The sequence below is a fragment of the Diuraphis noxia genome, unplaced genomic scaffold, assembly GCF_037042655.1.
Source record: "Diuraphis noxia isolate RWA-SAM2 unplaced genomic scaffold, SU_Dnox_SAM2 contig0004, whole genome shotgun sequence".
Classification (NCBI taxonomy): Eukaryota; Metazoa; Arthropoda; class Insecta; order Hemiptera; family Aphididae; genus Diuraphis; species Diuraphis noxia.
Window position 1 is genome coordinate 8,329,083 of NW_028301714.1, and position 17,869 is coordinate 8,346,951.

Consider the following 17,869-nt stretch of genomic DNA (forward strand, 5'->3'; position numbering starts at 1 on the left):
ATCATGAAGTGGAGTCAGCTCAAAAAAATGTATCGTCAAGTTCTCAGAGGAAGTTGTAAAAGAAAAGCGCGATTCAATTTTAAATTGACCAGGAAAAGTCCTAATCTGAATATAACACAAAACATTGTGTAACAGGAATAATAATAAATTATTATATTTTACTCTGTATAAATAAATATTCTATAGTTATGGTTACATGTTAGTGTGTTACACACACTTGTATTGATAAATCCTAATCATATCCTATTCATATGAACATTTTAGCAACGTTAGATTAATTTTTTTCGTAAGCGATCGTAATGTTTTTAACGATCAGATCTGGGGTAGATATTTTCTAACTCTCGAAAACAATATATTGCAGTATTAATAAAATTGTTTAGGTACTTAATCAAATAGTCAACTACATCGTTATAATTAGGCCCCGGAATTATATGCACCAAAAATTTATGAAATATGCATGCATATATGCACTGATTTTCATTCAAATATGCACTTAAAATATGCAAAAATATGTGAACAAAAATACATTTTAATTGAATTTATTTAGTTTAAAAATGTATATAATTAATTAAATAATTAATAAGGTATATTAATAACAAAAAATGTATTAAATGCCAATTTTATATAATTTAATTGTATTTTGTATCTTGTATGATATATCCAATAATATGTTGCATTTTGAACATAAACTCATTTAAATAAAAATGCATGAACAAAAATCAAATAAAACAAATTTAGTATATTTTAATAATATTTCAAAATTACACGGAGAGTTACAGTTAACTGCTAAAGACTTGGATACATTTTTAAATAAAATTGCACTTCGATTTTTAGGCAAATTTTTTCTTTACGCATCCATGGATTTTACATATGATATAGTATTAAGTATTAGTATTAATAACATAATAGGTACTATTTTTTCATAAATATGCATTTTATTTTAGAAAAATTCTAAAATATGCGTAAAAATTAAAAATGTTCCAAACATGCAAAAATACGCAGCATTTAATTTTACACACCAAAATATTAGATTAAGATTCAACTTATTGTATCTTACCTAGCTATTTTTTAATTTAATAAATAAAAATATGCAAACGCCTACAATTTCGGGCCCTAGTTATAATAATATAATTTTATAATGGTCGGATTGCGAATACCAATACTACACCACAATATTTCGATACCTACTTAATTAGATATGATCAGCTTAAAAGTAAAACATCTATATTTAACGAAATTACAAGTTTATCTTGAAAAAAATACTGTTCTCGGACAACTCAGCATTGTAATTCATACCAATATAATATATTAGCATACCTAGGTATCTACGTAAATATAAATATACGTAATTATATAAATTAATAGAAAACAATAATATTGGGAAAAAAAAAACATTCACAACAGATATTTTTTAATTCTGTGGCCTTACACTCCTTACAGGTGCTGGGTAAAAGCTTACAAATGATTTTACAAAATCATAAATATATTTTGTGCGCTATTTACATCCTTAATATATAGGATAACTGGATAAATGTAATATATTATAATTATTCCATTAAATAAAACTAATTCTGTATATAAACAAATACCTATATTAAAATCTACGTTTCCCCTACTTCTCCGGCTGATCCTAGGTGGTCGGTGCCTAGCTTTATAGCGTGTCAATAGTCTCCGACCGTAGATGAGTAACCTCACAAAAATTTTTTTTTAACTTAAGTAACACTATAACTAATTGTGTTTAAGTACTCACTATTCATATATTATGGTGATATTTATATATTATATTGTTAATTTTTTACGTGACCTATCACTAATTTAAACCAATAATATGGTTTATAACAGTAATATAATTTGTAGTACCATTATATTATATATTTGCGTAAGTAACTTATACAGTTTATACAATGATATAAAAGTGTTGCCTTAAAAATAAGTTTTAAATCGATAAATTCAAGTAATACAAGTGAAATAATAACATTTGATTTGACTATAAGCTAGCTAGGTAAAACAATACCTATTGATGTATTAAAATAAAGTAAAATTATTTTATCCGAAATACATTTTGATATAAATTACAAATTACTAAAAGCTACATTCAACAGTGAATTATTAATAATTATATTATAAATAATTAACCAAATATAACCGATGATAAAACCATAAATCTAAAAATTTTCAAAATTCTAAACATGAGCAGTACCTATTAACAGTGTAATCAGTTATATGTGATTTTAAAAAAATACATAGCTGCAGCAATTGCTATAAAGTATAAACTAATCGAATAATTTTTTATTGATGACTCGATTTAGGCACTAATAATAAGCTTTATATTTAAGTACTAAGTTTTTCTTCTTTACCTAAAATAAACATTTAATGAAACATTAGTCGTGCATGATACGGAAGAAAAAAAAGTATGTTTACCCTTGTTCAATCCATCGTTTAATAATTTTATTAAATGGTGCTTCAACTACCAAGTATAATGCGAAGGCCACCACATAACTCTTAAATATATCAAATATCCATAAATCCACCTGAAAACACGCACGAAGTACAACATATAAAATCCATGCCATATAATAAATTCATTAATTTATTGTCCATTCGTGAGGATTGGAAAATGAATATAAATTATTATACGGTTTTTAACATTTTGATTAGTTTAAATGTTCTGACACGAAAATGCGTCTTGACGTCTTACCACGGACTTATCCGAAAGATAAAACGGCGATCTCATTGTACTATGAGACATCATAATGACAGTAATATTCACCAAAAAAACTGAGTACGATAGTTTTCCCAAAGCCACAGCAAGTCTGTTATTCATTATGTATTTAAAGGGACCTGTAAAATAGTACAGGGCTTGAACAATATAATATTTCCTATCATACATTATATGTATTATTTATAAACAACGATAATAAAATAATATGAACGAATTGTATAAATTTGATTCGTTTGATCTCTGAAAATGATTAACGTATATTACCGTTTAAGTGTTGAATAGTTAAAGGTTATAAAATATATCTATTTATATATGATGAAATAAAATACGTTTCTGCCTTTAATTCGAATCCTAGACTGATAAACCATCTCCACTCAAACTCGTTTTTCGTATACAATGATATTACATCATTGAATTCAAATTTAATAACATCCATTACAGTAACTCACTTGTAACCTACTGTACTACAGAGCGACATTCACTTACTTATCCTCTTTTTTTATAATCATTTCGAGTTCAAATTATGATAAAAACGACAGTTAATATAATGTGATTTTGATAAAATGTTTGATTTTTATAACTTATTAGTTATTCTTGAATTAAATAATACAAGGTAATTCTTCATTAATAATATTTAATATTAATAGTTGATACCGTGGCCAAAAAATCACTGATCATTTTGGAAAAATCGGTAGCCAAACACAATGTTTTTCGCATAAATTAATAGTTTTATTACTAATAATATTATAAGTAAATTATTACTTTTAGTCTATATACAGTTCGCCTTCCCATATAGATTTGTATTTAGTATACAATAGTTGAATAGTATAATATAATATTATATATTATTATGTATGTTTCATCGAATTATTCCATAATATTTGATTTATGAAGGCTTAGCAATTAAAACATATATGCATTTACGTTATTGTTTATTATACAGTTGAAACTTGATAAATATATTTTAGGAAGATTTAGAAGCCAGTTAGGGTCAGTTAGGGTACCCCCTGCATTGGACAATGTTAGAGACAGTCAACAATCGGTATAACAATAACAAGTAGGTAATAATTTTTAATATTATATTTGAGTAATTCTAAAATATTATTATTATTATTTAATAAATGACTAACGTTTTCCATGTGACAATTAACAGAATCACGAGTAGGTAATGTGCAAAAGTCTACATAGTTTGGTTGTTTTGGTAACGGGTAATATAATAATACGACCATCAACCATTTTTGTACACTACTTATTGTAATAACATTAATACAATTAATTGCAATAATATAATGAAATTTGGATTACCATATCCAGTCGTGAACAAGCAAATGGAACACCACATGCCCCATACCGACCACGTACAATGACTGACAACTGAGTACAAAGCGTGTTCCACCGGGTAATAAGGTCTATGCTGAGAGTAAAATTTTACACCGTATAGCTGTGCGTAAAGACAGACTATGAAAACAATGAGTGTCCCACCGTAGACAGTAATCTATGGGTGGTACACGAAATTAACGAAATTCAGTTATTTTATTTTTAATATTAAAATGTATTGAGAGCGCGAACGTCCGTTAAAAATAAAAGCACTTACATGAGAAAATTTCACTTTGTTTTCCTTCAACTTTTCCACGATAAAGCTCGTGGCTAAACCAGCAAAGAAAGGTGTGGCTCGCATGTAACTTAATCTGTACGACTCATTTACCGTTAAGTAAAACCTTAAACTTTCTAAATATCTGAAAAATGTTTTATTAATTAATTATTTCCTATATAATATAATCATTATATGTATGACAAAAGTATATAATAGATACCTAATCAAATAGTGTTAACTTTAAGTGTATTATTGTTGTACAAAACTACAAAATACAGTTTAATAATTTATTGGCTTCTATACCTGAAATTTCTAACAAAGAATTTGATTAGGATTCCCTGTGCATTTCATTTACATTTTCTTAAAATTAGTTTTTATGACTAAAAATTGAAAATAAGCGGGTAAGTGAATTCAACACATCCATTATGATGATTTTTCAAGACATAGGTATAATGTCCTAAAATATATCATGTTTCAGGGAGTGTTAAAATGACAAAACTTGGATGATTTATTTCTTTAAAAGAAAATTGTATTCAAATTCTGATTTTTAGGCTTTTGAATATACCTTAAGTCTAAATACTATATTTTTAAATCTCTGATATTTTTTTTCTACTTACAAGAGTCCTGTGGCGATAAAAACCTTATATTTTTTATATTCTTCAAATGTGATCCTCCCAATTTATTGCAAATTATTCAGTGAATGAATTTCTTAAAAAATGTTTATTTGTCTTGATTAAAATTATAATAAATAGGTAGTTTTGAGTTATTAAAAACTTATACTTAGAATAACAGTCCTTAAAAATGGTTTTAAAAATATATAAACTATACGCAATACTAGGTATAGTATTTATTATAATTGGATCATATTTACAAAATAATTATATTGATAGTTATTAGGACTTATTACTTATTAGTTATTACAAACTCTCAAATCATCTAAGCCCCTATATCTACTTAATTCATTATTCATTACACTAGGTTGTTATAGTATCATCCTTATTCCTTAGTACATAAAATTAAATAATTAAAAAACTGATTGCTCAAATTTTGATTTAGATACATAAAAATTCTCGACAAAAATAACTGCTTAAAAATTGAAAGTGGAAGTAACTCGGAAGTAACCCGTCTTATTAGAAAAATATAAATTTATATTGTTATATCATCATCCTTAAGTGTTACAAAAAATCTCAAGTATTCGAATAAATATGGTTTGAAAATATATTTGAAAATTCAAAACACCAGAATTTGAATATATGCATAATTTAAGTATACAAATATAGAAAGTATGATTAGAAAATCATCTTGTTGACCTAATGCTAAAATCGTCAGTATTCGTTAAAGTTATGACTTATTCTGGAATCAGGAATTATTTATAAGTTCTAAAATCTTTCAATAACATAGTAAATAAAGTATAATCATCTACAATTTCTGAATATTTCTTATATTTAAGTACACATATGTAGGTAGTTAATTGACTTAATATCTGAGCACTTAATTTTAATAAATTTTAGATTAGACTTACGAAACATAAAATAGGTCAATCCCGTTTCTTTCCATCATAAACGTGACCAGAAACGGCACGGATACCGATAAAGTCAATACTATACCGAGTAATCCGATGCCAAATTTGGAATTTTCCATGTAAACATAAACAATTATCACTCCAACTACAAAGAACTGAACGTCACATGACACATAATAGTTAACCAGGAGGCACTGTAATATTATTAAAATTTATACAGAAGTCAATGGGTATTTATTATACATCTGAATACAATTGTATTACACACATGGTATACAATGATATTATTATAAAGGGACTTTATAAATTATACTTATGTGGAAAAAAAAAAATTATAATAATAATAATAATATTATTATTTATTATTGCTATTAATATTTATTACAATTTTTTTTCGTATCATGTTGTTTTCCGTAACACCTGCTTTCCGAAATTATTAAAAGTTTTTGAAATTGGTCATTAGTTTTATATGCATGTGCTCGATTGTCAATAATTTAAAGAACAATATGGTTTCATCATTAAATACTATATCAATATCATTATTAGAGATATCATAATTAGACATAAAATATGAAAAAAAAAATTACAATAATTAATTAATGTTCGTATTTTACCAGTTAACATTATAGATTGGTGTAAACCAGGGATCGGCAACCTTTTCACCTACACGGGCCATAATTTGTTTCAGTTTTTTATGGGGGGGCCGCACACAAAATTAAAATATTAAAAGATATAATTTTAACATATAATACAAATATATTTACAGATAGCAACAATCATAATATTATGTGTTTAACATTTTGGTTGTCCTTATTAAATAATTTTTAATTAAAAACATTAGTATAGAAAATTTAAAAGTTTAAAAATAATTATTAATTAATTCTTGAGTACATTATAATATATAAATATTAAGTTACTATAGTGTGAACTTTTAAAATTATTATTATTTAAAATTATTTTAATCTGTCTAAGATCACCAGTAAGATTATCAAATTTTAATTTAATATGCTTTGTTCCACAGTGACGTTTAACATCGTACTCTTTTACAGATAAAATGGTTTTTTGGCAAATTAAACATAACAGTATATTATCTTTATATCTTCGATAAAAAAAAACACAAATCCGTTCATGATTCGTTGAATCGTTGAATGAACGATTTTACGTTTTTTTGACATTGAATTGGTAGGTTATTATAAAATAATTGAAATTTAAACTTCACGTTGGAATTGTTTAAGCGAACTGCACTTAGACTTAGCACATAACCAGTTTCGTATTTGTCGTAATCGACGATATACATATACATTATTACGATATCACTCATAGCTTATTGTTCTCGCATTGTTATATAATAGTCGTGATCAAATATTATTTATAACAATTTAAGCTATAAAATTGAAATTTTAAACACCATTAAATATATTTGGAGTGCCGCAGCAAGAAGTCCCGTGGCCGTGGGTATCCGGCGCCTGGTGTAAACGCAAAATTTACCTGACCGATAAAATTTTACTAGGGATATCTTCACTAGTAAATATTTTTATCATTTTAAAAAATCCACCGAATTTAACAAATTTTTATATTTAAAAATAACATATTTGATTTAGGTAAATATATTTTATTTTGTGTTTGAAATATTTATCTTATATATCCGCAATGTAGCCATTAACAAGTTTAAAATATAGGCACGTAGTACATTAATCTTTTACGTTAACTAAATCGAATAATATTTAAAATATATTTGTAAATAACTTTTGAGTTTTTATCTGTCAACTTAGGATAAATGTATATTCAACTATTGCAATATACGTGGATTAAGTCGGTGTCTAATTAATGTTGGATTTTAAGCTGAGAGATGAAAACATTGTTTTACATTATATTTCATCATTTTTATTTTTTGGTGTGTAAAAGATTATTTTTTTAATTAGAAAAAGCTGCAGGGTAAATGGACCTTATTCCTAATTAAATTGATAGATGATATTAATTTATTTAAAAATATTTTAATATTATGTAATGATAAATTTAATTTATAATTGATGATCTAGTGAGTTTTTATCGAGAGTAAATATTTACTATTGAAATTTACAAGATTTAAATCTTATAGGGGTGGGGGAGGGTGAATTATCCTTAGTGGAATATCTATTTGTTAAGTATATTTTATACCCCTAACCTAACCTGTAACCTCTGGTGGGATATTGAATCGCACCCCGTAAATTTACCTATAATATTATATTCATGTTATTTATAAATAATATTTACCCTTCCTCTCTAGTAACTGTAGGATTAAAATTAAAACACACCGTTTAACCGGTTTAAGCAAAGCACAATAAACTACGCTGGTTATAATATAATAATAATTGATTAAATAAAAATTATATTATATATTATATAATAATATATAGTATAGTCACATCTTACTCCGTATTTGTTTTCGAGAAAATTGGTTATGAACAACAAATTCGTCCACCAATAATTTTTACAAATATCAGATTCTTCCCATATAATCTTTGGCCACAGTGGTCCGTCCCCAAGGTGAGGTACGATATGCGCCGTGATCGCCATCATTGAGCAATACGCCGGTAACATTCTACACACAGGTCAACAGTTTATTATTATTATTAGAGCTCGGATGTTTATGAATTAGCATATTTTTTTCTCGAAACCATAATTATACCCGAATATGATACAAATTCTATTCATGAAGTCTAAATTAGGTACTAATATGTAAACTTATTTTGCATATTTGAGCATATAAAATATAAATCCATATATTGATTATTTCTAGATTATTTAGCATAATATATATTATAAATTATAAATTAAATAATAAAAATTATCCATAATTATCATCATTTTTCATTGTTAATTTGTTATATTTCAATAAAAAAAATAAAATCATCACTAATATTATTGAGTTTATGAGTAAACACGCTTATAAAATTAGGAGATTAGAATTAGATATTTATAAACCAGCGGGCAGCGGCGCAGTGGCTCTGGAAACTGAAGACATTGTTGGATTTAAGTTTGCACTGATCAACTTTGTAGACACGGAGCGGTCGTTTTGGATTTATGAAAACATATTATCGGATCGTTGAAAATCTTTTAAATTTTGAAATAACAAAAAAAGTTCTTAAAGTAAGAATAATTGTTTTACAGTGTAATCATGCAGGTTCTTGAAGTACTAAACCTATGTAAAATTTAATTTGAATAGATCAGAAACTAATTAATCATATTATTTTTTTTCGGTACTTTTTATGTTATCCCTACTACCGCGACTCTCAATTCTGTTATTTTGACTACTATAGTATTATCCAGATAGTTACGTATTTTAATACATAATACACGTCATGAATTGCCATTTATGTAATAATGTATATTAGTATAACGCTTACGATTGAGATTCATAAAGAAATATTATTAAAATAATGTATTTGTAATGAACTAAAAAAGGGTGTCAAATATTTCACTCGATAACGCCCCCCTCCCCTCCCAATAAAAAATAAATAATAAATTAATGAATAAAAAAAAAGTACGGTGAGCAGTAAGGCAGTAATCATTGATTTCTCACAAACCATCATCACCTTGTTCTGAAAATGTGTGCAATGAAGTTCTATGCATTTTTGCATTTTTAAATAAATCGTAAGACTCACCTTAATACTCGGTGAATAATTGGCGATGTGATTTTTTTGATTCCAACTTTGTTTTTAGATGACCGAGAGACGTTTAAATACATGATAAAACCACTTATGAAAAAAAATGGGTCGACCAAATTTGCAACAGTCAATAGAAGATCAGGACCATTGTGATATATCTGTAATTGTTGCGGAGATTAAAGTATAAGACGTGATCTTTTTAAAATTTAACTTAAATTTGTTTGCGTATGTATAGTAATAGTGTATTTATACTTATCGTATAAAAGTTGTTAAATAATGCTTTGGTTTTAAACTACGAGGTGGTTTTTAATAGAATATTGAATCTAGTTGGTAGTTTTAAGAGGTTAAAGTAATTTTTAATAAACAAATGTGAAAAAAAAACATTTGTAGTTTTCATCATTGATCACATTTTGGAACAGTAAAAATGTAAAAATGCATAAATTTTCAAATTCCATATCTTTTCTTAAAAAGACATTCAATCTTGTTGATAGTTTTAAAAGAAAAAGAGTCAAAAGTAAATAGTTCCTAGTACCTACTTATTTAATTAAATAATTTTGGAAAAATAAAGCTTGGTAAATATAATCAATAGGTATAAATCCGATTTTTTTTATTTTGATATGTTTTTGAGAAACGAGTAAACAAACAATCGTAGATATATGAGACTTTCACCAAATGTTTATATTATAATTATCTATACTTATTTTATAAATGTATTATTCGCAAAATATTTTGACTTTTTTAGAACTATTTAAAAATATTTTTGAAAATCAAAGCATTATTACAAGTACTTACTATGTAGTATACATATTTACATACACAAAAATAACCTACCAATTTAAAATTTAATCCCATATTAAAACAAATATGTATGTACCTAGGTAGCTTTACGGATTTTTTTCATGAAAATAAAAAAAATCTTATGTGGATATATCTACGGGTTAAACTTTCATTATATTTTAAAGCTTTTTATTGAATATTTTTTTTTTCAATAATTTTCTTTCAATTTGATTTTCAACATTAGTGGTAGTGTCTGATAGAATATTGAATCTATTCTTTGTTCAAAATAAGAAAAGATCTCGGCGGCCGGCTTCTCCGCATGGGCTTTGATCCAAAACACTGCGCTCGAGCGTAGATTTGGTAAGGGAAGTGACTGACAATACGTCTGACCACCGACGAGGAGGTAAGGCTTATCTTGAACAGAGTAGAGATTCATGTTTGGTAGGTTAAAATTTAAAATTCCCCAACACGCAATTACTATATTTCAAATAATTTTTAGGTAATTTAGTTTCAAAAATATATTCGTAACTTACACTTTCTAAATGTTTAGGATTACTCATGGGATTTCCAAACACATAAAATAATCTGTGACCCATTATAACGATTATCATCATTAGTACTTTAAATCCATAGAGTGAATTTAGATTGTTGTCCTTGTCGAATTTTAACAAAGCTTTGGTCGAATCAATGAATGAAAATGTATTGTAAAATGAACCGAAACCTTCACCTTTAAATAATAATATAAAATATATTTTAATAATAAATATTATAATGCACATGTATTTTAACAATAATTGAGCTCAGATTATACAAATAAAAAAAAATAATTTCCGTAAAATCGTTATCACTCACTGGTGGTTTCTCTTGGATTTTTATTGTATGATATTTTTATGTAATGATACAACGTTGTGCCGCAACAAATAAAAACAAGAATTAAAAAAAACATTCTGGAACAATGTAATAACAAACAGATGAATGAGTAGGTAGAATATATTAATATTACACGTAGGTATCTATATAATTTACACTGCAGTATTTATAGGTAATATACACATTTTTAACAGGGTCTTATTATTTTGATAACTTATTGGGTATACATTGATACACTCTAAATCATATTATAATATCTCCAAAAATGTCTGCTAAATCTAAAATATTTCTAGGAAAAGATTTTTACTTGGAATCCAACTATTTTTGATCATCAATGCTAATCATCGGACATTAATAATAAAACTAAAGTCTAAAGTAATAATAATATTGAATGACCTGGTCACGTAGTACGATGTGTTGTAGGGATACATGTCTCCTCTGACCGTGCACTTTATCGGATCCACTTTCACGACAGCTTTGATGTCTTCTGGTGTGAACACCCTGTCCAGTTCGTTTTGCAATGAAGTTTGCAGGTCGAACGCCGAACATGAATCCGGAATGCATATTCCCAAATTCAATTTGTTTCGTTTCACTTTGTCTGGATAATTGCCCCACTGAAACGATTTAAGTAAGTAGTAAACCTCAACTTTTAGTAAGTATGATTTTAATAAAATTTATTTTATCTTTATTTTAGTAAAATGTATTTATAATATTATGGTTAAAGCACTTAAATATGGCTAACAATCAAGGGGTAAATATATTATTACTAAAAAGATGAAAATGTTATTAATAATAATAGCATACATATTAGTTCGATATCTAGAAACATCAATTCTACATACCAATATACAATAAGTTATATATTTTAAGCGCGTATAAGTAGTAAGAGTATGTTTAGTATTTAAGTTTCATATTATACAGGTTTGATTTATGGTCCTCGATATCACATTGCTTTTTAAGATGTTTACTACCTACCTAGCTGTTTTAATATTAATAATAGGACCCGCTATTGTTCAAAATCAAAAATATTTTTTTTAGTCAGCTATCTAAGCTCAAAGTAAAAACCATTAAATCGTTATTTTCGTATTTATTAACTATGAAGTATTCAAAACCGGCTAACATTTTAATATTATGATTTATACTTAGGTTTTTACGTTTATTATAATAATGTCTATACCTTTGTTATAGGTATATATTATTCAAAATTTAAATTCCGTATTTCCGCAATAAAAAAAATGTAGTTGACCAAGCAGTACCTATGATATCATGTGTATAATATGTACATAATTGTTAAATGTTGTACTGTGAATCATTTTATAACTGTAGGATTTGATTGAGCGTACCCCGAGTATCGTATTCCAGGCATTTTTATTCCCAAAATCATCTAGATCATCCGTTGTATTGAAACTGTAATCTCTACCGGTCAATGGACTTAGATTTATTTCGGACAAGCAATACTGTCCTATCACCGGGTGACGTACGTCAACGCATTCGTCGTAAGTTCCCATGTGATATTGGTTGCCCGCTAATATGCCAGTCGGATATCGGTTCCAGGATTCCGCCACTGAAAAATGAAAGTTCAACCAGACACACATAAGAGCAAGACTCCGTTACGATATTAAATGTGTCTATCATAACTTATGAGTCGGCGTAATACCAACATAATATAAATTATAGGTATACTATATATTACTAGTGCACCGAATTAGAATTTTGATTTTTTGTTCGTTCTTTAATTGTGGATAAAAAAAGTCCAACTGTTTAAAAAATCATTTTATTTAAAAAAAATATATATATTTATATTTGATTCAATATATTTAATTAGTTAATCAACTAGAAACACTAAACATGATTAATGAACATTAAAAATACACAAGATATTTTTAAAAAAAAAATGTAAATTATAAAATTAAAGTTCAGTGATTATTTCATAACGAATAATTACTTTAAAAAAATCGAATTTGTTTAAACATGACTATAACGCCAAACAACTATGAATCATTCAACTTACTTTTTGTATACATTTCTATATAGTTGTAATGGTATGGGTATTACAATGTTGGGTAACGTCTAATATAATTGGAGTGGATGCTCACTTCTAACCGCCCAACTGGTGTGGTTCCGCAAATGTCTGTCATACATGTCGGATTGGGTCCGGCAAATGGAGCTGCCGACGTGCTGAATTTTGAAATTGAATAGTGCCTGGTAAAACAGGTCGGATATCCACGGCCCCGGCAGACCATCCTCGATTGCCACTTCGGGGCTTCTGTCGACTTGATCGTCCGCACTCGCCACTGCAAGAATTCGGTTGACACCGTCGTCCACGGCCCTCACTTCAGGAATTTCGTCGACTCGACACTCCGCGACCGCTTCTTTAGGAAACCGTTCATCTTGACAGTTCGGAATCGTCACCGAGAGAAGTTGGTCGACTTGACCATTGGATGATTGGGTGGCCAACAATAGCGCAAGTAATCCAACGACGATCACGGCCGACATATTGATCCCTTTAGCATACGATTTGTTTCTTCTCCACGTCATTGTTCCTCTTTCCACGGTGGGCAATACATTCTTCGTACCTGCCACAGATGCATGGTTATGCATTTTCTTCCGCTTGAAAAAAAAAATTTTAAATGGATATAGTTAAATGTAGTCTGTAGTATTACCCCTTAGATGCTTGTAATAATGTACCTAACTTTGGTTTTTCTTTTGATTCACGACTCAAATTAAAAAAAATAATTGATAATGGACATGAATATTAGTTAAAATTAAACCTACATGCATTTATTGTATTTTATTACATATAATATTATGTAGCTGTACTCTTTACCCATTTTGAGTGTTAAAACTTTACATTAATAAATATTAAATAATAGGTACTTTACTTTAATATATATAATTATAAGTCTTTAATATATTCACAACAACTTTGATGATGCACTATATTACACTATGATCTTCATCTAAACAACTGCTGGGGACTGTTAGGAATTTGTTCATAAAAAAAAAAGCTACTACGTGATAGAACTCGTGAAAATAATATTGCAGTTGCAAAATAAATACCTGATAAGCAAGTGATTTGCATTAAATCCCTACTTAATTGTATTATTTATTGATTGTCATTTGTCACTGGTAAAATATATGAGCTATAGAAAAAGATCATCGGCAATGGCCTCTTACATCTAAATGGCTACATTTATGCTGACAGAAAATTGAGTAAAATTATATAGTATGAACTATCTTATTAATAAACAGGGTAATTCACCTAGCATATTCACACTTTTTTTTCTTAAAATGCAGTTATTTAAAATTTGAATTTTGAAATATTTTTAATGATTATATTTTAAAATTCAAGAGATGTTTTGTATAACTTAAGGAAAATACTCTAAATTATTTTTTTTTTGAAAATATTGACGTATCAGAATCAAAACTTGAACGGGTTGTTTTTGAGTTATTTAATTCAACTATATATTGATACCATATGGTTACTAGTCTGTGATAAATGATAATGGATTTATAAGATATTGGGGATATAGTGATTACTGATTTGAATATTTGTAGTTATTGATATTAATCCATCAACATTAATAATTTGTAAAAATTGTCCTAGTATAATGAATACTAGACCCAATATTACAATATATTATATTTTATATTTTTTAAATAATTTTTAAGGACTATTATCCTTAGCAAAAACATTTTAATAGCTGAGAAACTAGGTACCTGTTCAAATTTTGAATGAGGTATCTCATTAATTTTTAAAAAATATCCACAAACTAAATAATTGACTGTAAAAAAGAGGATTTTAATTTGAAAAACATTAGTTTGTATCACCACATAAATTCATCATCAAATGAAAAAATTGGAGTGAACAATAAATCACCCTATATATTATACGATCAGAAGAGGTAAACCCATAATAGTATTTGAAACCGTTATCGATCACTTAGCACGATTTAATTGGGCTTCTAGTAATAGAAATTGATATTTGATCTCACCAAGGGTCACTGAATAATGTAATATTTTAACAAACTTTTATAATTTACGCTTTTTTGCTCATAGTACATAGTGCCATTAAAGTGAACGATTTTTAAAGTAACACGGAGCTAAATACAACAGGTCGTATTAATATTATACTTTAATATTTATGTTAAGTATATCTATAATATACCTAACGTTCAATAAACGAGCAATAGTAAATTACAATTTATCATATACCTTTATGGCTTTATATAATATATTATATGTATAATGTTGAATATGTTTAATGTACATCGATAATGATTAGGAGTTTTTCAAGTTAATAAATAATTCATTATTATTTAATAGTAAATTCTAATTATATAATACAGTAAGCAGCAGTCCACATTAACCAGTAGAAGAGGTTACGCAATTTTTTCAAAAATTATGCATAAAATATAATTTATTATTTGTCATAGAATATGGTAGCTAATAATTAATGATTTAGAACGATTAAACAAAAAACAATATGTACTGTATACTACCAACATAGTATTTAACTGGCAGTGGTTACTAAAATACCGCTGTGAATAACAACACAAAAAAATAGCAAAAATATGGTTTTGGTATGACACAACTACACCCCAAAGTAATAAAATATGAAATACTAAATAGTATGGCATTAGGTAAGTATTATTATGAATTACATTATGTTGTGTATAAATTACAATAGGTATATTACTATATAACGTCACATAACAAATAAAATAATGTTTGAATAAATGCATTAAAAAATAATAAAATATAATTTATTTCTATAAAATTAATTTTCCGTTTAAACATTATAAATTTCTCTAAACCAACTGAACTGCAGATAGCGCCAGAGTATATTTCTATTTTACCGCTCAGTTTTCCAGGTGTATCATCATTACAGACAAAATTTTAAAATATTATTACTATAACATTCTAATTTTGAAATTTTCGGTCGATGTCCGAGAAAAGAAATCGCAAGGTTAGACGTATACATATATGATATATGATCATTTCCTTGAGATTTTTTAAACAATGGTGAAGACGTCAAATTCAAAATCGGTTTATTGTCGTTTTTATAGTTTATTGAGGACAAACAAAGTATACGTTGTCTAAAATATAATATTTATACATTATAGAAGCACAGATTTCTTGCTGCTCACTTCGATGCGTGATTACTGACAGTAATACATGGCCAACATGGCCGGCTTGGAAAATATCGAATCTATGTGTTAACAGTTTTTTGCAAAACTCCCGGGGCCTCCTTCCATAAAGTAGCCTGTCGGTTACAACTAGCCAAGTTTCTCAAACCTTAGATCAATTCCCTTTTAGATCTAACTAAAACGGATGAACCTATGTGTGAGTATTGTTTTGTTTTTCATATATTATTATATATGATATCAAAATGTTTGTAAAATAAAAATTAATTAACTTGGTATCAAAAACTGTATATGTAATTTGATAAAAAAATGAGAGTGTGTGCGTTACACTCTGGTGAAGTAAAATTTCTTTCATAAATATTGGGTCCGTTAAATCATAAGTGAGATAGGGAAGTAGTGTAAAAAATCAGTACGAAAAAAAACACATAAAATACACACTGAATAACATTTAACCATTCAAGCGATTTCTGTCGCAGTCATACACACGCATTCATACACAGTTACATTTTTTTGTGACGTTTCAATCTTTCGTGGCATTTCATTTTTCGTGACGATTTTTTTCTCCATCCATACCTCAAGAAAGAAGTTTTACTTCAAAAATATTTTGTTAATAAAAAAATGTTAAAATTTGTAATGTCAAAATGTTTAAAAATTGATTTAAAAAAATATGTAACGCAATTTTTTTCTTATTTCAATGATAATAATATGGAAGTAACTCAAGTAAGTCCCCGTAACTATTTATATTCATGAATATATAAATCTATACCATTTCAATGTACAAAAAAATGCGGGATACGAATATTTATAAAAAAAAATGAAACAGATAAGGCAGTAATTAGGCTCAAGCATCGCAATTAATATTTTTGAATATTTTAGGTAATTTCAATATACCATGCCAAATTGATTGAATGGATGTTTATTTGCGAATTAACGATATGTATAATATGGTTTTTACCTTGAAAACAACATACCTACCTATTTTCTCAAACAGCTAAACATTCAACTATAATATTTACTAGGTAGTCAATAATAAATACTTTATGAAAAAAATGCTTCGCAAAAACACCTTTTTATTGAAATATATACTATTGCTGCAATGCCACCTGTGTAGAATAATATGATATAATATGTATATTATGTACCAAAATACGATAACGACGTAATTTAATTAAGAATACATTTTTATTATTTTATCACACTTAATTGCCATTACATGGTTGAAAGGTAATGAAATATATACTGCAATCGTTCGATAACGTTCAATTTATTAGTCTTACAGAAATAAGAATGACGGTAGGTACAATATTTATTGGCATGTATACTATGTATATACGTATTATTATATTAGTGTTCTGTAACAATCGTTGCAGGATGTTTAATGTGATGGTGAATGATGTATCCACTAATATCATTTAAAATATTAATACATAATTTAATATTTTATGAAAAATAAAGGAAAATAAACAAGCGTAATTTTATTTTGAATAATTTAAAAAAATAAAACATACCTTTTTTCAATTTCTTAACTCTTTGGAAACAAAAGTATCTCTGACCTCCCAGTCCCCAAAACTCTACATGAATAGCAAAATA

At 27.1% G+C, this 17,869-nt stretch overlaps 1 protein-coding gene across 4 annotated transcripts; it reads right to left on the minus strand.

The window, feature by feature from the left end:
- Window positions 1-991: 991 nt before the first annotated feature.
- LOC107169589 (nose resistant to fluoxetine protein 6-like) lies at window positions 992-14,143 on the minus strand. 4 transcript variants are annotated; one of them, XM_089225742.1, is made up of 14 exons: window positions 14,015-14,143; window positions 13,229-13,742; window positions 12,476-12,696; window positions 11,529-11,746; window positions 11,115-11,209; window positions 10,796-10,989; window positions 9,483-9,643; window positions 8,251-8,419; window positions 5,839-6,032; window positions 4,317-4,458; window positions 4,028-4,217; window positions 2,699-2,841; window positions 2,422-2,531; window positions 992-2,357 (listed from the first exon to the last, which is right to left on the minus strand). In XM_089225742.1, exons 2-14 carry the CDS (start codon window positions 13,731-13,733, stop codon window positions 2,354-2,356), a joined length of 2,346 nt encoding a protein of 781 aa, XP_089081868.1. In that variant the 5' UTR covers window positions 13,734-13,742; window positions 14,015-14,143; the 3' UTR covers window positions 992-2,353. The 4 variants fall into 4 exon arrangements, with proteins under 4 accessions (XP_089081868.1, XP_089081867.1, XP_015374863.2 ...); XM_089225741.1 differs by having other exon boundaries at window positions 13,908-14,020; XM_015519377.2 differs by lacking the exon at window positions 14,015-14,143 and adding an exon at window positions 13,796-14,008 and having other exon boundaries at window positions 13,229-13,708.
- Between the last annotated feature and the right edge of the window lie 3,726 nt (window positions 14,144-17,869).